This window comes from Cyphomyrmex costatus, unplaced genomic scaffold, assembly GCF_001594065.2.
Source record: "Cyphomyrmex costatus isolate MS0001 unplaced genomic scaffold, Ccosl1.0 scaffold72, whole genome shotgun sequence".
In the NCBI taxonomy this organism is placed as follows: domain Eukaryota; kingdom Metazoa; phylum Arthropoda; class Insecta; order Hymenoptera; family Formicidae; genus Cyphomyrmex; species Cyphomyrmex costatus.
In genome coordinates this window covers 1,188,178-1,214,145 of record NW_017280289.1, presented here as the reverse complement: position 1 = coordinate 1,214,145, position 25,968 = coordinate 1,188,178, and the positions used below count along the sequence as shown (strand labels likewise).

At 34.0% G+C, this 25,968-nt stretch overlaps 2 protein-coding genes across 4 annotated transcripts in view; one reads left to right on the top strand and one right to left on the bottom strand.

The window, feature by feature from the left end:
• The window catches only part of TfAP-2 (transcription factor AP-2), a 60,276-nt gene extending 40,606 nt beyond the window's left edge, over positions 1-19,670 (top strand). Inside the window, exons 6-9 of the mRNA XM_018548454.1 lie at positions 7,060-7,178; positions 18,585-18,726; positions 19,178-19,349; positions 19,533-19,670. Coding sequence (XP_018403956.1) covers positions 7,060-7,178; positions 18,585-18,726; positions 19,178-19,349; positions 19,533-19,670 — 571 coding nt within the window. The remainder of the gene's footprint in view (positions 1-7,059; positions 7,179-18,584; positions 18,727-19,177; positions 19,350-19,532) is intronic.
• LOC108780666 (uncharacterized) lies at positions 3,214-25,692 on the bottom strand. 3 transcript variants are annotated; one of them, XM_018548458.1, is made up of 3 exons: positions 22,023-22,551; positions 8,703-8,955; positions 3,214-3,375 (listed from the first exon to the last, which is right to left on the bottom strand). In XM_018548458.1, the coding sequence occupies exons 1-3, from the start codon at positions 22,110-22,112 to the stop codon at positions 3,347-3,349; spliced, it is 372 nt and encodes a 123-aa protein (XP_018403960.1). In that variant the 5' UTR covers positions 22,113-22,551; the 3' UTR covers positions 3,214-3,346. The 3 variants fall into 3 exon arrangements, with proteins under 3 accessions (XP_018403960.1, XP_018403959.1, XP_018403958.1); XM_018548457.1 differs by lacking the exon at positions 3,214-3,375 and adding an exon at positions 25,593-25,692 and having other exon boundaries at positions 8,528-8,955; positions 22,023-22,263; XM_018548456.1 differs by lacking the exon at positions 3,214-3,375 and having other exon boundaries at positions 8,528-8,955.
• Between the last annotated feature and the right edge of the window lie 276 nt (positions 25,693-25,968).

Below are 25,968 nucleotides of genomic sequence, written 5' to 3'. Positions count from 1 at the left end.
CCGTTATGATAATTGCGTATATTATACGAAAGAAATTAAGTGTCGTTGACATGAGAATTAGCGCAGCTTTCGCGATACGAAGAACAAAAATGTCCGACACGTAGCGTTGTCTGAACGAATCGATTTGAAAATAACAGTGGTAAAAAAAAAAAGAAACGCTAAAATTTCAATCTTTTTAAATTCAAGCTTTTAGGACAGGATATTCTGTGTCCCTATGATATCAAAGAATTTGCGGAGTGTACGGGAAAGTTTAAAAAAAGAAGAAAAAACACGAAAAGCCTCTGCAAATCTGCATTGATACGAATCTCTGGTGCATTCTGGCGCTCGCGGGTTCTACTTTAAGCCAATCGTGTGTGCGCGGTATGAAAATGGAGCTCGATCGCGATTTCTCATGAATATTCCGTCGCGCGCGAGGACGACGCGAGATAACAAGCGCCCAGGCATCCCGCTTCCTACAGAGGCGCGTTGGCAGACGGCAACAATTCGCGGCCCCGGATATATCCGCGCTCTGTTACGACTCGCGGTTGTTGCGGCTGCTGCGGTAAGAAATGAAATACGAAACACACGGCGTTGCGCATTACCGCCGACATTTCCGGCCGCCGTATCGAGGCAATCGGGTATAACAGACAGGGCGCGCGATCGGGACAATGCGCGGCGCGTAAAAGATCGTTAAGACGCGCGCGTTCTTACACGGCTTTATCCGCGGCACTAATTAATAAACCCGCGCGGTTCAGCTCATCCGGCCCTCCCGTGCCCAACTGGGCACAGACAGCCACCTGATTTATTAGACGCTTCATATGGTAGAGCACACCCCGCCCTTTATCTGATTCACCGTTTTATTCGGTGCTAGAGCACCGCTCGTTGCGCAATGCTTTATCACCAAAGGCGTGTATAAATCGCCCTGTAAGCGGTCAGATATATTGTACTTCCACGCACTCCGTACGACTTTTCATGCTAGATCCTTCTCTCGCGATAGGTATTTTACGAAATTACCGTCGAAACGTCGCGAAATCACGCGCGCCTTGCTCTATTACTTACTTTGCAATCGTCCGGAAAAATTCGAAATACGAGCTTGCAGAAAATTTAACGAATTTGTTATAGCATCCTGATTTATTAAGCGTTGAATATATACTGTGAAATGATAACAATAATCCAGTTGACACCAATGAAAAGTGATGTAACATCAATGTTACAATTTCGCTCAATAATATAAGTATAATAATATAACACATAATGTTACATAGCTGTTACATTGTTACGTATGAAATTATAACATCGATGTTATGTTATTTTTAACTGTATCGATTGGGAATATTTTTTAATATTTTCTCTCTCTCAATAATCCTATATAATAAATTTTAATTAAAATATGAAGGATTAAAAAAGTTATAAAATTATAATAGAATTCTTGAAATTCAAAAACAATTCAAAATGTACAAAACAAATGAAAGCCAGGTGCAGTTAATTACATGCAATAATATTAGAATAATGTATATTTATAGTAAACGTATAATAATAATTAATAAACGTTTTGGCGCCTCTTGAGGCTACCATCAGTATTCAATCATATTTTGTTACAATTGAAATTACATTTCGACATTTTAGTGGAAGTTACATTCAATTCAAACGGAATGTACGTCACTCACAGTGATTATAAAATAGATCAATAAGAGTCGAAAAGTCATTAAAAAAAAGATTATGAATAATTATTGCGGAAAATATTCACACTTTTCGCACAATGAAAGAAATATTGTTCGACGCGTGCGTTTTCGCGTGAACCCCCGTTCCTGCGGTCGGAGTGACGGAGCGTGGCAAATCTTTCTTGCCGCGGAGCAGATCGCTAATAAAGCGGACCGATCTATATTGCCGATGCAAATGAGACATTAATAACTCGCGCGGCTGCGAGTGTCAATTCCTCGGTGTGCGAGCGAGCGAGCGCGCCTCGAGGCGAACGCGGCATCTCGCACCGGCCGCGACGTTATAATTCATCTGTTCGCATAGCGATCTGACCGATAATTACACGCACGTTCGGCCGAGACTTGCCATATAGATTCTCTCTCTCTTTGCTCCGTACGCTCCTTTTGTCTCTTCCATCTTGTTCGCGATTTCATTCGTCGGCGACTCGCGCGTTCACGAGGGTTCAGGATCGTCGCAATACGCTGCGAGAGAGAGAGAGAGAGAGAGAGATCATTTCGCGAAGATCGATTACGTTGTATCGCGACGCATGCACGTGTATGCGCGCCAGCGCCTTTTGTCGAAGATCCGCGCCTTCCGTTTTTGTTTTCACATCGACCGATTTTCGATTTGCCCTGAGCTCTATTTCACAACGCGTGCTTTCTCAATGCGCTCCATTTATTTTTGTCTCTTTGAAGGTACGCGCGAGATTTGTTCTCCATGTATGAATCAGGTACCAGCGTCCTGATACTATGATTACTAGATATATCGTTTAAAACTCTACACTAATAAAAATAATACATTTCTTCTATCTGAACGAATATTGCATCTTCCTGCCGGCCGCTATTGTATATTATTGCATTTTTCTATTGGCTATTTCGATTTTAGGACTCAATTGGTCTATCGTTTAGCATTACCATAGATGTCAAAGGAGCAATAGTAATCTAATCTTTGGAGTTAAATAACATTTTGTTATTTGTAACTTTTAAGTGTATCAAAATGTAAATCAATTCATTTCTGTAGTTAGTTTCAAAGTAAGATGTGTGCATTTAGTAAATAGTAAACTAAATTTAAGTCTAATTTAATACTTTTATGAAGTTAAATTGTTTAACTGTATATTGTTTTAGTCAAATTAACGATAGATTGAGTAGAAGAAATGACAACCTATAATGATTACAAATAACGTAAATAAGGTATAATTTGGTATTATAAATTTAATAGTGAATCTACTAGCAAACTCGAGATCATAAAATTTATCGGATAAATGAACTAATAATAGTATTGTCAATTGGTTTTTTTAAGAGGCAGAAGTACACATACACACACAAAATAAAGGTGGATAAAAAACAAGTTACAAGATAAATGACGAGTAAGAATTTTGTTGAAATAATACCATATCTGAATCGATATTATCAAAAAGTATGGAGATTCGCGAAATAAAAGAACAGCGTTTTACTCTAGTTTATTTTATTACTGGAATATTTTTACGAATGATATAAAAAAATTGCACGTTCTCCGTGTACATTTTTTCGTGTCGGTATTCTGAGATGTTGCAGCCTTCAAACTTCGATACGAAAATAGCCTATTGGGCGTTCTATCCCGTCTAAAATTTACCTGGGATTAACAAAACCCTCACCTGCTCCGTAAATTGCTGTCGGATTCCGACAGACTTCTACGATTGGCCACCATCTGCTTGGAAGTCTGAAAATCACGCACAAGGTCATCAGGCTTGAGAAGAAGGCTGACTTCCGCCGTAGGATAGAAATTTTGCCGATCTATTTACTCCTTTATTTTTCTGTATTGTCATGATATATTCAGATTGGAAGAGATTATGCGCACATCGATTATTATATAAGCTGCAGTCACGATAATACTGTTATTAAGTTTCATTTTTGCAGCAAGAAATAATGCCAGCGTAATGAATCTATCGCGTATTATTCTCTCGACGCGATGATTCTCATTAAATCTGTTAGCCATAGAAATAAAGCGCCCATCGATCAATCAATTTATCGATCTAATTTATTTACGCGAGCTATATTCCGACATTGCTTCTTCGATCGAACAGAAGATGTCAATAAAAACAAAATTCAAAACAGTTTTTTGAACTATCAGGAGGAGATTTTATTCAAATGTTACATCTTAGTGTGATTATAATTATTATCTCTGGCAATTTATAAATTCTAAAGTATTATAGCATTATAATAAGTAATTTTTTTAATTGTAGTTATTTAGTTTTTATGGAAGATAATAAGAAAAAAATTTAGAAATATGATTTGTATCATTAGTATTTTAGTATTAACATTAATAGTAATTTATATAATCATTAAAATAAAGTATTAATATTAATTATTATAATATAAATTATTATATTTATTATTCCAAAACCTTAAAAAGCACGTAACATGTAAACTACGTTGATTCTATATTATTAATTTATATTAACGAAGAATTCTATGATAGAAAATTATTGCATTAACATACAATAATAACAACATTATTGAAATGAATATATCTCGTAAAAAAGTTTTTTTTTATATCATGACGAGAAGATATTGAAAATATTTTCCTTAAATATTTCAATTTTAAACATTTCACTAGAAATGCATGTGCTATACTTCATTATTGCTAATCACATTTCCGCCTCATTCTCGCGAACGATGCTGGAGGAGCATTTTGAATGAGTCTTGATCATAAAGTCCTTCGGTTTTCTAATCTCGCATGGCGTCTGCAGACGATTAACGATGCCAAGAGTTCGAAGATGTCTCGAGCAATCAGGGGAAGCAAGGGATCCGCTATTCAGAACCTTCCTATCGGTGGAATCGACAACTGAGGGTTGCAAATTCCACGGAACCCCTTACGTAGAGGAGAGCGATACGTCTGAGAGGAACGAGGATTCCTCTCGGGACAAGTCTTCAGTAATGAGTCGCAGCATCGTTCTCGTCACGTACCGAGAAACGACCATTGAATATCGACAATTCGATTCGGTTGGACGACCGTTTCCGCGATCAATTACATTTGTCAAAATTCTTCTGACACGCATGTTGACTCAACTTGCGTCTCGATTTGTATATATAATCGATGATGATTATCGCGTTGCTCGAAACCAGTTTTGGAATCTATGTCGGTAATAGTTCGATTAAACTTATCGTGCGAATCTATGCGAACGGAAATATGAACGAGAGCGTATATTGAAAACTTTCAACAGTTTTGTCAGTTTAATATCAGATCTTGAGTTTTAACATGACAGTATAAATAAATAAATTAAGAGGAAAGAGATTACGTAACACGAACGATCATTAGTAGTACAATCTAAGTTAATTAAATTCTTGAAAAAATGTTTTAGTATATTATAAAACTTTATCTACCTTCGATATAAATGAAATAATATAGTGTAACAATTTATACGTTCTGTGTATATTTTTAACATGTTTAAGATAAGAATGTTAAAATATTTGTGTATACGTATCTTTAAGATAAAAATTCTCGATATTTAATATAAATGAAAACACGCTCTTGGTCGCCGAGATAATTGAGATACAGATAATTAATTGCTTCCTCTTCGGTTCTGTCCAAAAATGAGTGTAATATCACGGGTCAGTTTGATTCAGAAAGAATAAAATGAGCGGAATATTCGCGAAACGTAAATTCGGAGGAGCCGATATTAAAAACACATAGCGGTAAAACGTATTAATTACTGAGCAAGGCGAAAGATTACCGGGCGAACCGGGCAGCCGAACTGAACAAAGGTAGGCGATACGCGTTACCGTTATAACAGGCCAAGATGATGGATGGACAGGGTGTGTTAAGAAAGAAGTCTCTGCTACTATCGCGTTCCCGTTGATGTTCCACGAAAAAAATTTACTTCGCAGCTTCTTACTTCGTCAGTGGATTAACGATACGAAGTCACTGTCCGGTTGTAAAAGGATTAAAACGCAATTTTTGATGATGTCTCGATAGACTTGGCCCGAAAGAACACGTGAAACCATAATTTAGCGTAAAATCAAAGAGGATGATTAATTTTTTTTTAAATAGAAGCATATAATTATCAGCGGTTTATTTTTTATAAAGTTTATATAAAAATGTGCCTTTTTATCTGATGTGATACTAATTTGCGTTATTTACCGCGTTATTCAACATTGAAAGGGTACGTATTGTCCTTACATCTTTAATAGAGAACCATTTATTAAGCTAATCAAGCTGTTTCTAAAGGTATTTAAAACAGAACTTTGCTAATGCTTCCCATTCACAACTAGAATTCAAATTGCAATTTTAATCTTAACGTCGCGTTATCATTAAACGCTCTTTCAGAAGCAACAAATAAACGGCGCATCTAATTGACCGAAATCATGATTACAACGAAGAAGTCTTAACTTATAATCAATCGTGAAACATAAACGCTTTATCGTTACGTTCGCACAAGGGGCGTTTCGTCGTTTAATAATTAACCCAGATACACGTGTCGGAGGAGGCCATAGAAGTGTCGATAAAAATTCTATTCCGATGTGCTTATACCGTAGCTCATACTGTGAGCTTTGAATAGCCTCACTCTATGCGAAGAACATAGTGCTCCTTTCTTTCAGGCTCGCTCCTATTCCACAAAACGCACGTGCATGAACGGTACGAGCGCATCATCGAGCTTGCTCAATCACCGATGACACACGTAGCCCGCGGATTATGCTAATCTAACCGTATTTCCCTCTCGTTACCGCCATCCCTCTCGCACCTCGATTTCATCTTTTTAGAGAACCACGGCGAAATGATTAATGGAAGAGTTCCGTTTCGAAATTCTCACGCAGCGGAACGGCTCGAGACGTGGGCGTTCGCATATGTCCGAACAAGTATTTAGCGAATGGTAGAAAAATAATTTATCAATAAATAACATGATGAATCAATGAATCTCTAGTTCGGTGGCGTACGTAAATTTTTGCATGAGAATAAATCAAATAAATCAAACCAGATAATCATCTCGCTGGCATAATATAGCCAATTATTTAATTTAGTCAAGCTGTAGTATCACTATATGAGAATTTTAACCTCCGACCGAGTTTAGCAATTTATATTATTATTAAATGTTGATGATTATAATATTAAATGTAAAATTAATATGTGTAATTATTTTTCGTTAAAAAATGGACAGACACAAAAGCTAGTTGTAAAACTATTTGAAAAGATTATATACAACATAAAATATGTGATATTGAAATATTTAAATAATGCCATGAAGTAAATAATGTCATAAAAATTAACATTAAATCATTAAATGGCATTAAATTTTAATACCACAAATTTTTCGTTGATGAAACGATATATCGTGTTACTTGAATGATATTAAACAAGTTATATATACGAAGAGCTTTATATAAAAATATATTTTGCATTTTGCAGGGCGAAATCCAAAAATGGTGGGCGTCTGCTTAGGGAAAAATTGGAAAAAATTGGTTTGAATCTACCAGCCGGTAGAAGGAAGGCCGCCAACGTCACGCTCTTAACATCTTTAGTGGAAGGTGAGTGCTTTCATTTCTTCCAAAAGTTCCATTTACGAACTAGTTAAAGAATTCAAAAGAAAAAAAACATGTAACGCTAGAAACCGATAAATCTGATACGTGTATTACAAACTCGATAGTCTCGTAATAATTAAATATTAATATATTGCTATGATTTATGACTTTGTTAAGCAAATATGATCACGAGTCTATTGCAGGTACATATTGCCACATACATTATACATGATCGTTTCTATTCCTGATTTTCAAGCTTTTAATGATACTTTACATATGAATTTCGTGTATATTATAAATTACCGCTTTCACTGATGTAAGATTAAAACATGTGATCAGAACGAATATTCTATCGCTTGAAATCATAGAATTCTTGTTCTTAAAAATATAAGCTGAATTTTTAATTAATTTTAACTTGACTTTAGGTCAACGGTACATTAATTCAGAGTTTAAACAACTTAATAATCGCGTTTAATACGAATTGTTGCACCTAAGGAAAAGCACATATTTTCACAGAGCAACTTGTATAGTATTTAAAATAGTGACCAATGTAAAGTACTTTCTATAATGTATATTAAGCAAATTAATAGACATTTGTCAGGCAAAGTCAAAGTATTAAGGTTGCTTGTAAACTACACAATATCTTCATAAACTCTATTACATCTTGAAGTGGGTACGGCATACACTTGTCCCATAAAGCGCGCTGATGAAATCATCTCTTCTGTGAAATAACACGAACGTAAAACCTTTTTTCTACACGATAATGGTGGATACGTCCTTTTTCTTCACCGGTAATCGTTTTCTTCATTAGCAACATTGATCGTATCCGGTATAAACGACAAAAACGTACAACCAAACGGGAAGCTTCCCTTACACGTATTCCAATTCCGTAATGCGGCCACAATGTTTACATGGAATTTTTACATTCCGCTGTGCATTAGTATAACATTATAATTTTATCAGTTGCTATTTTTCTTGCTGTATTTTAAGAAAGAATATTATTTTAACCAATAAGAAAATGCCTTTTAACGGTTGAGCTGCATCTTAGGTGCTAATTACAATTCCGTGTGAATTTATATTAAATTTTGATTTGAATCGAGATATTTCGTCGTCGAATTAATAAATTTAAACTTTCTTCAGTAAATTTTTGGAATTATTTTTAACTTCTTAAAAAATCATGCGTCTGTGAATCTTTTTGTATTTTTAGATTTTAGTTTACAACACACATCTCAATGAAAAATATTCAACAAAAAAAAGAGCTATATTAACATGTTTTCTTATTGCACGTTTAAATACAAATCATATTTTTAATTTATCTAGTTCGATTGGTGTAGAGTATAAAATGTTATAGTGTATGTAAATTTGCCCCTGGAATTTTTATTTTTATTAATCATGAGAACCATAAGAAGTGGTCAATGTATTAATGATTAACCGTGTATAATTATGCGTTTTCCCAACAATTTATCACGAGTAATGCTCTTAAATGTAACATTCTTCGATTTATTACCATTGCAATTTGTAGAAGGTTACCTCTTCGCGTTTGCGTCTTGCACCTCCCTCCTCCGCCTGACTCCGAAGAATTACATTCCTTGCGACGCCCACTTGTCTCGTAGGGCACAGTGATGAAATCATCTCTTCGGAATAGCACGCGCATCAAAGCGAATTTACACGGTCTACGCTTGATGATCATCCTGAATGAGTCATTTAAACAGCTGAATGGATTTTTGTTTAGCCATACGCAGGACTGGTCCCTTGCAACGTAGAACAACCGACGAACAAAGTGCTGCAAGGAAATAAGCATTGAGAATCTACCATTTCACATTTAACGCTAAATGCGGGCATTTAATTCGAAAAGGATTTTCTGTCTACGTTAAATATTAATTCTTTTATATTTGTTTTATTAAAGAACAAATTTTACTTGTCTTCGTAATTATAGCTTTCAATTATGGCAATTAACGTTAAAACTATCGATGATTAATTTCTACTATTTAATTATATTGTGTGTGTATATATATATTATATGTATGTATATATGTGTATGATATATACATATGTGTGTATCATATATAATATTAAAGGAAGGATGAATAGAGAGAAAGTAAAGCGATCAATTTACTTATGTCTGTTTCTACTAATGTAGAAATTATTTAATCTTAATTTAATTTTAATCTTGGTTTAACTCTAATTCTTCATCTTTTTCTATTTCTAAGGCCTAGTTCCACAACTTACGGTTAACTCTTAACCGAGATTCTAGAATTGGAAAGAAATGAGAAATAAGTACAACCTCGGTTATGAGTTAACCGTGAGTTGTGGAACTGCGCCTAAGAATAAAAAATGATGAAGAGTAAGTTGAACCTAGATTATAAAATCTACATTGGTAGAAATTAGTTATTTATATATTGAACAAAAGTCACAAAAGATCTCGGAAAATACGCCATTATAAATTTGAGTAATTTAAAAAAAAAAATTGACAATCATTTTATCTTTAATAGGGTTAATTCCGAAGACGAAAAACACTTAGAAGTTCGACTTCCTTGTTGCTTTTTCTGATCCACTCGATTCACTACGCTTTCATCTCTGAATGATTCTCCCGGACGTTCATCAAAGACGAACCACGTACCTAAACTTTAGAGACATCGTCTTCGTCCTTCCGCATTATGACAGTAACAACGAGTGCAAGCTTTTTTGCACCGGATACAGGACATTGCGCGAGGCTAATCAGAGAGAGAAAGAGGAGGATAGACAAGGAGAGACTCCTACGGAATATCCCATCTGCGCGAGAGAGCGCTTAATAACGAGCGCGCAACAAATGCATACGCGCGTACAATCGCCTTCCCGCACCTCCGCCGTACCAGCCGCCCTAATGACGCGCCTGGAAGTTTGTTAGAGTGTTGGCACGGACGTTGATTATAATTTATGGTCGGCGGGGCTTCCATAAAACATCGACCGTGCTTTTCTTTCCGAGGCGCGGTGCGAAGCAGCGGCCACGCTCAGCGGCGACACGCGCTGTAACGCTTTCTCAACTGAAGAACCCGTCGAGATTTGAGTCCTGCACTTTACTCGGACGGAATGAACAAAATATGCCCTAAAAAAAAAAAGAATGTATTAGAATGAAAATCAGATTCGTCATTTATTAGACACTGTGGGACTACATCCCGTAAAGTGTACAAACATTATTACAAAAAAAAATGAGCAGCTGGTACAGTTATTACATTACAATACAATTATACACATAAGATGCAAAAAACAAAGATGAAAAAAGGAAAATAGATATCTGGTTTAGATAAAAATATATTTTAACACATCGTCCAAACTTTCTGCAACCTGATATTTATTATAAAGTTACAGCGCGTCTAAATCTTGAATAAATACTAAACTCAATGCGTCGATTAGCGTTTTTCGATGTAAAAATAAGATAAATAAATCGTCCTTTTGCTACAATCTACCGCGCCAGCAGCTTTATTGCTGTCAATCGTCGCATTGCTGCGATATCGTAAATTGTGCATAAACCGACCTATCGATTTATACCTATTATTAACTGTCGGACAAAGTGAACATTACTGGTATATGTTTTAATGATATCAAAGTATGTATACCTCATGGATTGCAAATTAATAACAACTTTGATAAAGCTGACAAAACTGACTATTCCTTGAATTCCCATCATACACGAGCGTTCTCGTATTTAAAAAAGAAGTAAAAAGAATAAAATAAAAAATAATTTATCGCGCTCATCGATGTGGCTCGTTAATCTCATCTTTCCTGTTCAGCTAACCGCGCAAGGGAAGAAGCTCAAATACGCATATAATTACCATTTGCATACAGGATCGCTCCTCTCGTGAGATTAGGACAATCACTGTCATTAAGCGATCAAAAATCGCGTATAATGCACCCGTAAACATATAAATTTGCGACAGCTTTGCGGCGATCCCGTTTCTTAATTGCTACTTGAGCCTTTATCGCGCTTTAATGATAGAGAAGCTGTAGTAAATAGTAGTGATGAACTAACGACACAATGCTCGTGATATTCTTTTTATATGCGCGGAACATAATAATAAACTCAATGCGAGTCTCGCGTTTTAGGTTTATGTCAGACCAATGCAATCTTCTGTGAATAATACAGCCTTATAATAATTCTTAAGAGATATCATTTAAAAACTTCAATTCGTAATTTATCATATATGAGTAGATAGAGAAGAATAAACTAGTTATACAAATAAATTAATTCAACTATCGATTTTATGATAAATAATTCACATTATTTTTGTAATTAAGAAAAGAGAAAAAATAGTTGCTTTTTTAATTACATCACTTTTTACACTGTACAATTTACATTGAAAATCTACAATAAATTGATTTGAAAAGAAACAGACATGATTTTTTTAATTCAACTAAATCACATTATACCACGATAAAGAGTCACATTATATTTCATCGTTTTTATTCGTCGTAAGGATCAATATTTCTTTCGTATTTAATATTCTCATTTATATCAGGCAAAGTGATAATTACTTAAGATAAGAAAAAGAATGAACTCTGGCCGATATATAGCGAACCAATAAATCAGGGTTAATGAATCAAGAAAAATATATTCATTCATTAAAAAAACAGGCCACTGCAACGTTACAATGGTTTTTTCAGATGAATGTATTTCCTTATTTCTCGTTCTGCTTGCGTCAATTCTCTATTTGCAAATCACTGTTGTAATGTCGATTCCTGTCTTACATTAGTTTATCGATCACCGAGAAAAAGATGATTGAATATATATGTCTCTTGAAATTTTTTTGTATTATTCTAATTATATATATTCTAATTATATATAGAGTAAAGCGAGAAGAACATGTCAAAACATGTGCGTAAAAAAAAATATATATATATTTCTTCTACTAATGCAATGATTGTTACGCAACGATTTGTTTAACAAGAACAGTAGGACATTCATCCTTTGATGAATGTCATGAAAGATGTTTATAGAGTACGGCGAAAGTGTGGGAATTTATACGCGACGAATGAGAAAGACGTAGGTGTACATACACTTATGTGCGTACGTATAGCTGTCGCTTATGGTTGCGTAATTCATACGTAAATTCGCGCCTAATCATCGCACAGTGATACAACGTGTTCTTATGTTTAAATTAAAGAGATATACACGAGTCTCTGAGAACTGTAAAAATAGAATATATATGAGACGAGACCGTTTATTGCGGCTCTAGATGGAATATCTGGAAAGTGTGGCACACTTCAAATAAAAATTCGACAATAAAACTGAACTCTATATAAGAAACGAGGCTTAATTTCTAAGATTAAAATATTTTTAATTGCCTTTAGATTTACGTCTGATATTTTATTTATTACAGATAATAAAATTGACTTAGCAAATCATTATTAGAGGAAGGACAAATCTTACATTGTGTACGTGTGTAGTTCCGTTTGTGTGATCATCATTAAGATTATTTACGTATAAAATTACCGTTAAGGTACTTATATACTCAGATTTGATTTGGCCAACATGTTCACTTTAATTTCATATTTAATAGTTTGGTTTAATTTTATGTTTAATAAGTGTACAGTTACGTTTTACATCGCGACCTAAAAATTTGAGAACGGTTAGGGCAGCGTGTAATTCGTAGTTGCATCAAAGTAACGTGCACAGGGATCGAGGAATGCGTATTTTAGACGCGTTACACGCCAGTATACGTCAACCGCAGCCGACTTGTTGCGAAGTTTTAACCGGTATGAGAAACCGCAAGGGGTATATCGGAACACGATGATCTCGGTACGCGGAAGAGAATTCCCGAAATCTTTCTCGCAGGTTCGATTATCAGGACGTATAATGGAACGTGATTTGCGGTCGAAGGCCGAGATGGAGCGCATCATATTGGCTATTCTCGTAACAGAACTCAGAGACGAATAAGGCTGTTCTATCACCGGTCTTCCTTTGAAACGGCAAGCAAATTTCTACGAATATTGTTCGGTCGATTCGAACGATCGTTCGATGAGACTTGTTATGGAAGAATATTTACAAACAAAAATAGAGAAACCTTTAGTACGTTACGTTAGTATCATTCTTTTTAATATCCCGAGCGCGAGATCTTTCTTTTTAACATTATTATTTATAATGCCATTACATATCGACAATAGTTCTTACAATTTAACATCTATTATAGTTTCTTGCATTTTCGAACTTTAGAAGAATATTTCTTATTAATATTGCTTCTTATTTCAATAAGCAATAATATTCTTACATAAGATGTTCAGCGTGTGAAAAGAGAAGACTAACAGAAATGTTCGTTCAATAAACAGCTTTCTTCACGATACTTTTTCTTTCCGAATTTTATGAATACCCTAAATTAAGCTTCTAATCATTCAGTTACAAAAATTGAACTGAAGATCCGTTCGAAATCAGATTTGAACATGCACGATCTGACATCAGCACGTGCTGCTGACGAGAAATAAAAAATGCAATTACTCGCCCATATAATGAAGCGCATTTTCCCGATCAATCTTTTTGCTGACGCCATCGCGCGTCATTGCACAGCTTTTGATCGGCTGTCCATACTGTCCATTGATTTGCGATCGACACGGTGAAGTCGTCAAGCAGCACCGGCCGTTCATCACACAATTCGCGCGAGTCACGTTACCCGCTCGTTCTCGTTTACTCGCACACGACTAATCTAGATCTTCCATCTGAGCGAGTTCCCTTAGCGGTAATCTGCGGCGTGCGGTTTGCAAGTCCCTTCGTTTTATTGAGTCATATTCCCTCGTACTCGATAAGCCGGACATTCCTTCGCGTCACGTCGTCGAATCGAATAGGATTAACGATATTAATACATTACACGCTGTAACATTTTATTTCGACATTAAAACGATTTGCATTGGTTAATTTGTATTAAATTATGTCAATCAGTAAAATATTAATAACCTTTTAATCAAAATAGATTTTTGTAAAGTTATTTTTTACTAAAGCAGTACGTTTTAATTACTCCAAGTAATATGATATAATATATATGTATTACGATTAAATAGATGCCAGATATTTCATGCTATCGGATACTCATTTCCTTCTAAATTGAAGATTACTTATTAATATAGGATAGAACTTACAAAACAAATAACTTAAAAAATCATTAATACTTTACGTTAAATTGATGAACAGTTCTCCGAATAAATGCTATACCAAAGGCGTAAAAAGAATACCTCAAAGGAATAGAGTACAATTGATAAAATATGAAACGCAATATGTATTCACATTTGGGTATAATTCTAAATGTATATTATTTAAATAAACAAAACAAATAAATGGTATTTTTACTGCATAAACAAAAAGTAAGTCAGGATTCTTGAAATTTGAAATCTAATACTAAGATAATGAGGGGAATTTAGAGTCAATGCTGTAAACAAAAATTCTATTAAGATAAGTAATTACATAATTAGTCATTTTTAGCCATCCTCAGCAATATGTTTAATCGAATATTCGTCGATGTTCTTAAAATGTGCTTCCCCTTGAAGCATAAGTGAATGATTAACTCTTCATTTCGAAACAAATTATCCAAACCAGTTAAACGACCGGTTGGTACAGCAATGACAAGCGAGATATTAATGATCTTTTAATCTTATACAGTTCATTCTACATTAAAACAACGCATGTTGTACCATTTGATTCTTAAACTTTTTGTTCATAACGATGTCTATCGGGTATTCATTCTTCTTTTAAGTTTATCAAAAATTACTTTATTAATAAACGAAATTTACGAAGTTAATTGGGAAAACCATCCAAATAAATGCGCAAAGAAAATCTCTCAAAAGAGGAAAATACAATGCGATAAAACGCAAGACATATATTCGCATTTGCGATCATAATCATGAATTTCGCAACGCGCACATATCGGTAAAGTAACGCCGACAGACACGCTAATTTACTTAAAGAGATTAGAAGAAGGAGAGATACGATATGGAGGGAGATATGCAAATCCGCGCGGAAGAGTTGCCCATGGCAGGCTAAAGCGTATCCGAAACGACCTGTTGCATCTCATGCAGAGGTTGAGGGGCGAGGGGGTGGAAATTTGCACCACGTTCAACGATGTCGATAAGATCGCCGATAGTTAACTTACTGTCGGTTTTGCGCGCCTAATACGAGAATTCCGTAGAAAACGCGACGGCGAAAACACACGTGGTGTATCCGTGTGGTAGATAAATATTGCATGAAACTATAATATTATATCCGCTCGACGTTCCACATCGTGGGATACTTGTGAAAGGTCTTTTCTTTGCCCAGGTGATAGTTTCCTTTCTAGTTTTGTCGATTTTTTTGTTTTATCAACTCGAATTTGGGCCGATAAAGTGATCGAGATAGGAATAAAGAATTTTGAGAGTAATCTTTTTTTTTTTAAAAAATGTTCTTAATTATTTGAAATACAATGTCTTCATTGTATCGCAACTAAAGTTATATAAAAGAGAAACATGTTTTTCCACCTTTTAGTTTAGGCAAGTCCGTCTAATTGAAAATAAAGATTAAGTTTTAACAAAAACACATTGGAAAGAGATCTTTCCGATAGCTAACGATGCGTGCGTTAGAAGTTTTCAATCACGCTTCGTGCCTCGAGACATGAATTCACATCAGTTATCTACTATAATAGTTTAAAAAAAAAAATCATGTAAATATCATTGTGAAACATGTAAATATTATAAATTCTGCTCTACTCTATTTATTCGTCAAGTGTATTTGTCGTTCCATAGTTAAATGATTACATATATCAAGCATGAGTAATTTGCAGTTTACGTAGAAAATATAAGAAACGTTATTTTTTTTTTACCATTTCGTGTTACGTATATCCGTTCTTATTGAATACATTGAGCGAGAGCATAATGGGATTACGTAAAATCAGTGCGAGTGATAATATTATACATGCAACATTGTGTAACTTTAAACAACGTAAAACGTCGGCAGTTTCAAACTACTTACATACTTTTCATAGGTGCGTTAGCAGTATCTCGTTTCGCTTAATGCATATGCTCTACGCATTGGCTCTCTCTCTCTCTCTCTCTCTCTCTCTCTCTCTCTCTTGTCGTGACCGCAGTAAAACTTTACTACACAAAGCATTACGACAAGTCTGACATAAACACGTAGGATCAATGGCGCGGTCTATTAAAATAACGACGGTTGCGACCACATGAACTATAATTTATGTCACATAAAATAGAACAACGACGTACATGCAAAGTGCAGTCCAAATCATGTATATATGTATATATATAGCAGCAATCCGATATTCGAAATCTCAAACCATTGTTGAAAATAATTATACAGCGTTTACTTCTTTCGTGAAATAAATGAATTAATGTTTCAAACGTCTTACGAAAACATATAATTATAAATATAAGATATAGTACACGTATGAAGAACGAACACTGCGGCTTTAACATATAATTTATTTATATCATCATTCTTACGATGATAAAATAAGAATCATAAGACACATTTTTATTCCAGCAGACATGTACGGCAAGAGTAGATTTATTTACAGTCGTAAATAACTTATTTACAATTTAAGACTTATTTACAGTCGTAAAGCTATAACGAGGCAAGCATTATGTCCGTCAAAGAACTATCACTCTCGAGAAGTTTTGTTACTCTCAAGAATTTACTGTTATACGGTATATAATTGTGTGTATATACTGTCCAGTGTATGCTTCATTTTGACCCAGTCTCTTGTTCTAAAATAAAAAATAGAAATTATCTTTTTTTTTTTAAATAAGAAATAACAAGAGTTAGTTTTTTTTAACCAAACTTATATTTACGATGCTTGAAATTCAATTTACATGAAACAATCTATTTACATAATATCGTAAGGATCTCCAGATACAACAAATATTATACGTAATCGTAAAAATCTCCAGGTAAATTAAATTAATTTTACATCGTTTATAAATAAGTCGCTCTGCCCGCGAAACGACTGATAGTAACAATCTGTGCGGCTGAAGGCAATAAGCATCGTATACTTTCACATATACCGATACGACGATTAAATTTTATGAGGCCCATGGTATTTTCAACCATGTCGCGCAACCTAAGCCGAAGTGTAACGCATTAAAACAAAAAAAGGAAAATATTCCAACTTCTGCGGCGATCTACATTGCCCAGGGCTACGTGCAAGATCCTTACGCGAGCAACAATCTTGCATGCGGCCATTATTTATCGAAATTAGAAGGCTGTCGGTCATGTACGACGGTCTTGCTAAAATCTCATTATTTCCCGCATCCGAAATTGAATCCGATACTTAGAACATCATTAAACGTCTATTAATATGTGAGAGAATTTCCGCAGATATGCCGGGACATTGCTAGTACGATCGTTCACATGTTCGTGGTGTTCTCGTGTAAAGAATTCGCGCGTGTAAGGATTCTCGCGTGCGGAATCCTCGTTTCTTCCCGAAACCCAAATTAAGCGACAACTTGGAATCTCATGTTCCCTGTAGGTTAAAGATGCAGCATAATTCATTAATTTTGATCGACTTCAGATTGTTTCATGTAAATTGAATTTCAAGCATCGTAAATATAAATTTAGCTAAAAAGAAACTAACTCTTGTTATTTCTTATTTATAAGAAAAAAAAAAAGATAATTTCTATTTTATTTTAGAATAAGAGACGACAAAAAAGCGTTTAATTGCTGTGACTATTGCAACAGAATTTCGTCAGTTTCTCCAAACTCAATAATCTCCACGTGTAAGAAAAATTTATCTGTTTTCTGTGTTACATAGAGAGGAAAAAAAAAGAAACAGTGGCTAAGATTGCGAAATCGGATAATTCGTTAACTGCAAATGGCTTTGTCCGTTTGTAGATCTGCGTTTCCGATCTCGTGGGTGATACACAAGCGGCGTATAGCTGCGGGTGGCTTTGCTTGGTTCATCGATAATAGCGCTCAGCGGGTCTACTTCCAGCTTGCATGAAAGACCCTACTTGCACATAAAACATATACATACAGCTACCTAATTACCTTCCATCACACTACGAGAAAAGTTGCAAGGAATGTGCTGCAAAAGGGTGGAAAGTGGGAGGCTCGAAAAAGGGAAGGATGGCGCGTTGAAGAGAATGCGCGTTTTATTAACTGTAATTAGTTAATTTTGCTCTGCCTGCAGCATCCAAAGATTTGTTCTAACGAATCTGCTATAATTTCTTAATAAATTTTTTCTTCTCGTGTTTAGCGTTTACATTTAATGATGGGATTCTATGAATCTCTCTTTTAAATAAATCTGGCAAAATAAATTTGAGTTGAACAATTCGGAATTCGATGAATAGCGTTTCACAATTGAAATAAAATTCCGCGATTGTTTCATCGACTATTATCCTCGCGCGTAATCAGTTTACATAATAGCATCATGCACGTATTATACGTGAATACTTTATTCTTTTCAGGAGAAGCCATTCACCTTGCCAGGGACTTTGGCTACGTTTGCGAAACCGAATTCCCCGCGAAGCAAGTCGCCGAATATCTCAGTCGGCAGCATTGCGAACCACAAGACTCCTACAGGAGAAAAGAACTTCTTCATGCCACCAAGTAAGTATAAACACTAGAGTTCCTCAAATAAGATTCGGCATTTTTACACTAACTATAGAGTACATTTTTTTAAATATTCAAACATTTTGGCATTCAGTTTAGTATTTACGCAGGTTACTAATAAAAATTGTCAATTTAAAAAAATTAGTGATAAAAAGAAAGGATATTTAAGAGTCAATTAAACGTTATTTAAAATTATAAATTATATAAAGATTATATAAAATGTAATATTTAAAACCAATTGCAAAAAATAACAAAATAAATTTAAAAATATATATAAATTGAGACTTAAAATATTATATGTTTCGGCTACTTGATTCGTATATCCTGAGATAAAAAAGTAATAATTGTTGCGTACATTAATAATAGATCGAAAATCATACTCAGTCAACCGAAGATCGCCTCTCATTATGTATGACACAAGAGTTTTTTACGATTTCATTATTTCCAGACAAATCACCAAAGAGCTGATGGATCTTTTGAATCAGGACAGATCGCCGCTCTGCAATACGCGGCCACAACATATCCTCGATCCCAGTATACAGAGACATCTCACCCATTTTTCTCTCATATCACACGGATTCGGAAGTCCTGCAATCGTGGCCGCTTTAACGGCTATACAGGTAATGAGACGATGAAGTTATTTTCTTATGTATTATCGTTTTCTCTTATCTTCTCGCGAATCTAACAATCTACAAATGATAAGAAACTAAAATTTCTTCTCTAAAAATTGTTTAAATCTACAGCTAAAGATTTCTCGTCTAACAATACGACTCTACTGAAATCTCTCATGATTCCCGTTGCAGAAGTTCCTAAGCGAGTCTTTGAATCATCTAGAGAAGATGTATCCCGGGAACGGTAGCGGTGTGACGAGCAGTCAACAGTCGAATCTCGACTCCAACAAAAGTAAGGACAGCGCGCTGATGAACGACATGAAGAAGTGACGCACGGAAGACCCGCCTACCTCGAACGTGGTCACATCTATTAGGCATTCCTGGCCGTACAATTGAGCTTCCGTGCGTCCATCGCTCTTGCGGAAAGCCCGCAATGGACCACGCGTACACACGCGTTCGCGTCGCACACGCTGATGGCACTCGCGTGTGACGTGCCGCGCGTGCCCACCGTACGCCGAGGTTGGCTGGTCGTAAGCTTCCGTAGGCAATTCAACACGCAGACTGCGTGATACGTGCGAAAATGTGCAATCAGGGATAGTCGATGAATTATAGGAAACAGAGGAGAGAAAAATTCTTATTTCATAACGGAACCCCGGGAAGCCGAAGGAGCTCAACTCTTTGTCGCTGGTCGCCTTTGGTATAGATTCTATTCGTTTTATACGTTGTCTTGAAAATGCCTAACAAGAGTGTCTAAGAGACCTCTCTGCCTATGAAAATCTTCAAGACTTTTCCTCAATTTTCAGCTGCGCAAATAAATTATTATTGATACGATCTTGCTAAACAATTAGAAAGTCATTTTTGTAAACAGTAAACTCAGGTGGTTTCATTTTAACTTTTGTATCGAGATATTTTGAGAAGTGTAAAAGAAAAATGTTTTGGACGAAAGATTAATATTTTACGAAATACTTTATATTAAAATATGTTAAAATAGAGTGTGTATATATATATTATATATATATATCATAAATTATTGAATTTTCATGAGTGTTACCTTAATATTTTCATATGTAGAATAATAAAAGAAATTATATTAGATAAAAAAATCATATCTTTTTTTATTTAAAAAAAGTAGTGATAACCTTAAAAAGTTAATTTTTTAAAAACTGATTTTACTATTATATGTATTTATTAACCCCCTTTAAATTATACAACTTTTGTCTAAAACATAGCTGTTATACTTTTGAAGATATTTTGACATGAAAGTTAAAACGGGACGACACCCAATTTTAAATAGACATTAAACATGCATTATAAAACAAAAAGAGTCAAGTTTATACATCTTATAGATATCCAATAGATATTTTTGAATATATTCTCAAGAAAGTAACACAAACATTCTTTAAAATACATTTAATGTATTTTATAACTGATTCTCGATTTTTTTTTTTCAGAAATGTTGTGTATTGAAATTTTAATATATTAATTTATAAGAAATCTTTATAATATAGAAATACAAAAAAATCATGTTAATAAACAAAAACGTTAATATATACAGAAAATATATACCTAAGAATATCTGTTGGATATTTGTGCTATATAGAAATATATTAAGGCTGGATGTGTTTGTAGGTATACTTTTATATTTAGATTTTCTCCAAAAAAAGAATATCTAGTTCAGGTACAGTGTACCTAGCCATACGTGAGAAAAGCATTAAAAATACAAATAGTCTTTATAAACAAGACCTTCCGGAGTTTTAAAACGGTCAAAGGTATGCAGCTACGATTTTTACAAAGATTTATATAATCCGCCCTCTTCTCTCTCTATTTCACCGATGATTCGCCACAAATATAACAGATCAAACCGCTTAAGTAATCGCGATTCAATGCGTAACGTACATCACATCCAAATTATTTTGCGTACTTTTGAACACGTGGCAGATAAAGTTTTCTGTACTGAGAAGAAAAACTAAAAATTTGTTACATAAATAGAGATAAACAATAAGATTTTCATTTTCTACTTTGACCTTTCATCTTTTTTACTGCATAAATATAATTTGATTAAATATTACAGAATTAAATATTAGAATATCATAATTATAAATACTAGAATATGTGAAAATAGAAAAATTATGTTTTTATCATTCTATAAGTAAATTTAAAAACCCAGTACCCAGAAATTATATCATGACAATGGATGTGATAAAAATATGCGATAAATATTAAAATATAAGATCCTATTTGATTCTCTCGCATCGTTATTTTTTGTTTTTATTGTATACTTCACGTAAAAAATTGTGATTTGTGAAGAGATAGGCTGAAGATAACTTCGCGAAATATTTATGATAGTCGGAAAATTCGAGAAACTTAGTGCAATCATTAATATTAATTCAACAAACTGTTAGTATTATATTACAATTATTTCCTGCAACTTGCAATCCAATTATCTACAATTTATAATTATTAGTAAACAATCCGCATGGAAGATAAAATCTGTAGATCGTTTTAAATTACAAAAAAAAAAACGGATTCCTCATTAATTAGAAAATATGAAGGAACAAAATCGAGATTTATTTTTTCGATTTTTTTAAAATGTACATTTTTGTTTAGTTTACGATTTATGGAATAATTAGATATAATTTACTTTCTTATTAGAAAAGCCGTGCTTCCAACAATGAGACTTACCTGGACCAGCAATTCTTTGTGTGTAATCAGAAGCAGTCGTGTATCAAAGTGCAACTTAGTCCTCGGCAACCAATGTATCAGTTTAGTCATCTACTGGTATTAATCTTAATGGGACGCCGTGCGATTAGCCACAGCAAAGATATTTTGCCTTTCTTTAGGTGCACTCACGTGATAGTCAGGAACGACGTTAAGTCCAGGGAATCGCCAAGATTGAAGTCCTTCTGACGAGATTATCCTGTCTCTAAACGTTTGAAAATAGTGTTGTTAAATTAATATATTATTTATATATTTCTGTTTACACACACACACACACACACACACACAATATTTTTATGCTATTTTTGAACCTCTGTAAGATTCATTATTTATCACCAGGAAAAAAATTTATTATTATTAAAAATAAGATTTTTAATTTTAAAAATAAGAACTATTCGATCGCACTTGTTATCAATGATTCTCCTCCGAAGAGACTGCTCTCAAGGCTATTCTTCAGGGCCATTATCGTGCCAATGCGAAACTTGCCATTTGAAAAATGTGCCAATTATCAATATCGAGCTATTAACATAAGCGACTGGCGACTAAGGAAACCATACGCAGAGAAAACGCGGTAACAGCGCAACGAAAACAAGCGTTTTCTCGAGCACACGGATGACAAAATAGAAGTCTCCTCAAGAGCGACGCGCAAATATGATCGTCGGCCGCATCTCGGACCCGCCAGTCACGAGAAATTGTATGAAGTACAATACCAGGTGAACCTGAGACATATCTAACTTTGTAATTAAATCTTAGGCGTATATATAAATATATATATAAATGTAAGATTAAAAATAAAGCGGGAAAGAGAAGATAAGAGCAGAAGAGAGAAAGGAGAAGCGACCTTGACACCGGGGCGCTTTGCATCGTAGTGGATTATGTACAGAATATTTGAATCTTTCTTGTGATATAATCGTACACATTATTAAGGTGTAAACCGATAAAAAATACACTATACATTCCATGTTTTTTCATAGAAGTGAAGTATTAGCGGGGTGATCGTACAGCGTAACCGGCTCGTTGCCGTAGGATCGAACCATGCTACGAAGACTCGCGTCTTCTCACGGTGTTAGAGGCGGCTCTAGGACTGGCAAAGCTTTTAGATAAAAAAAAACTCATACTGCTGTGTTGCCAAGATCCAATGTGACATTATTTATACCAAGAACGAGACTCTCGAGGGAATCTCACTCCTTTACATGCGCATTCTTACCATTTACACGAGTTTGTGGATACCCTACGCAGATTTCTCGTAAGCGAATTTTCCTCGAGCACACATATGGGACTTGCGTAGCTTCTTGTATAGTTTACAGTGGAGTCGCCTCTGCACTACAAGCGTAAGACAGTTTTGTAAATGTTAAAACGCATTCCAATATTTAAATCTGGCGCTCCGATATATTCCGTACTTCCTACATAATTTCACGTTTATACGCCATATTTTGCAAATAACGCAATTCTTCATTAATAATATAGCATGTTATTAATTCAGAAGACATCTGTTGTGAGTGATCAGCAGCATGACCTTTATCACGTCTTTTTACCTTAATAATTAGATCACATGGCAGGAAGAAATTTTGCGTTAGCGAGTATAAATTAAAGATCGCTCTGCTGATCATCGTCTAATGTACCGAAACATCAATGCACGTTAAAAACTATTTGGTATTATGACATTGTTCGAAATAAAATGAGGCACATGATAAGTAACGTAATAAAGAGAGAGATGTAATTATGCAGAGTGCGGCGAAAATCAGCAGCATGCGTTTCAACAGGTACAAGATGCGTGGACGCTTCAACGCGACCCTCTGTTGCACTTTAAGCGAACGAATGTAACGAACAAAGCATCTTTTACGGCTCCCGGTTCATATGCAGAGGGATTAGTTAGGAAAAAGTTAGGGAAAAGAAAAACTCGGCACCTTATTTTCACTCACAACTACTTAGATGCGACTTGTTAGAAGCTAAGGAATCCCGTAAATTAATACTTATTTATAACCCTTAGAACGGTTGTAGAAATACGTTTTTCTACCAGAATTTCTGTGCCAACTGCAAAGAACGTTGTAGATGATTTTTGTTTCAAGTTGAAGCATCATTCTAATCTTGTAAGATACTCAGATATATCTTTATTAAATATATTTGAATTTCGTAGTATATTATATTCTGATATTGATTATACAGTTCATTTTTGTATATTGGTGTGTGATAAATAAATAAGAATATTGTTTCTAAGCAATCCCTCGTAATAAAATAATTACCTGTTATATTAAATAAAACGTCTATCAGTTATTATGATGGCACAAAAATTACCATCATTTTATCATTTTTTACTGCTATATAGGTACCACAAATTCCTCATCCTAAAATTTCGTGATTTTCCTCAATGCTTTTATTAATATTTTGAAATCTTTTTGTATTTTCGTCCTAATATCATCAAATATTTTGTTGCGAGAGCAATTTAACATAGCAATGAAAATTACAATGTTACTATTAATATTCCTAACACTTCTTACATTTACGATTTTATATATACGCACATAATATTTACGTATTATACGTATTTTACACGTACATACATAAATATTCTATACTAGTAAGACGTTGTACAATAAAACGAAATAACACTTATAACGTAAAGCTATTAATTAGTTTTATTGAAATAATTCATTTAACATTTAATGTTAAAACGTATCTTCCAAAATCATTTTTTGACAAGATAATGTCTATAAAACCTGACACACATGATAACAGTTTTCAAAAAATAATAAAGATATAAAATAATAGTTGCTATTCTAATTATACTTATATTTTTTATTCATAAAAACCATATCTTTATTAGCCAGTATATTTCTAAATATATACGTATATTCTTGAAAATAACTCAGATATGTATAAGTACTTCTCTTAAATATTCCATTTTTTCGTACAAATAACGCGAATCACTATTTCTTCTAATAAATTAAATATAATCTTTTTAATTCATTCCAAAAAATTAGGTGCTTGAATTAATTCCGCTGTTTTTTGCTAAAAAAAAAAAAGCTTCAATATTTTCGACTGACCAGGACACTTTTTGTCATTCACGTCAAAATCGTTGTTTTTAATCTTCTAAACCAATCTCTGCAATCTTGTTTCAGATAGAACATGCTTTTCATAAGCCTCCACTACGATAACTTTCAGCAGCAGATGTCTTGAGGTTAAAACAGAAAAGTAACGCTTCCTGCAAATGCTCTTTTTTTAGTACAAAACCCGACATTTTTAATACAATAAAAAATTGTATTCTTTGCATCCGATCAAATGTTATATACTGATTACTGATTATTTAAGTCTATTGATAGTACTTTCATAAGTCATTTTTGGCCATGTTGAAACAGCACAAATACCGACCTTTCCCGGTCAACAGCGAGAATTAATTCAAGTACCTAATATATATCACTTATTCTTATAGAAAATAAAAAAAAGAGAGACGATTGAAGTTACACTTTCATATCTGACTTTCATAATTGTAGAAATTGTAAATAAAATATAAATATATATATTATATATACTCACGCGTTATACTTAAATGTACTCGTGGCATTTCAAAGTCCATTATGATCAAAGTTATTCCCACACGATCTTCATGATCAAAGATCTTCATCATCTTTTACCCACCTATGAGAAATATATGAATAATAATATTAGAATAAAATAAAAGTGAAATTATAAATGATTTTTAATGACATTTCTATAAATTAATGTTTTGAAACTCCCTTGTGTTAAATATTTTAATTTATTAACTTTATTTCGCATACTATATACATATATTCATAAAAAATTTAATTATTTGGTAAAAAAATATCTTTCGTATACATTTTTTATTAATTTTATTTATATATTCAATCGAAATTATATTTCATATCTTTTATAAATTGTTTTCAACATGATA

What these genes read in the sequence shown, in the direction of transcription:
- LOC108780666 (XM_018548457.1), bottom strand. Translation starts at nt 22,112, where the DNA reads ATGACTAAACTGATACATTGGTTGCCGAGGACTAAGTTGCACTTTGAT. An exon ending in ACAAAGAATTGCTGGTCCAG is followed by an intron (nt 8,956 to 22,022) that starts GTAAGTCTCATT and finishes ATTTCCTTGCAG; the next exon opens with CACTTTGTTCGTCGGTTGTT.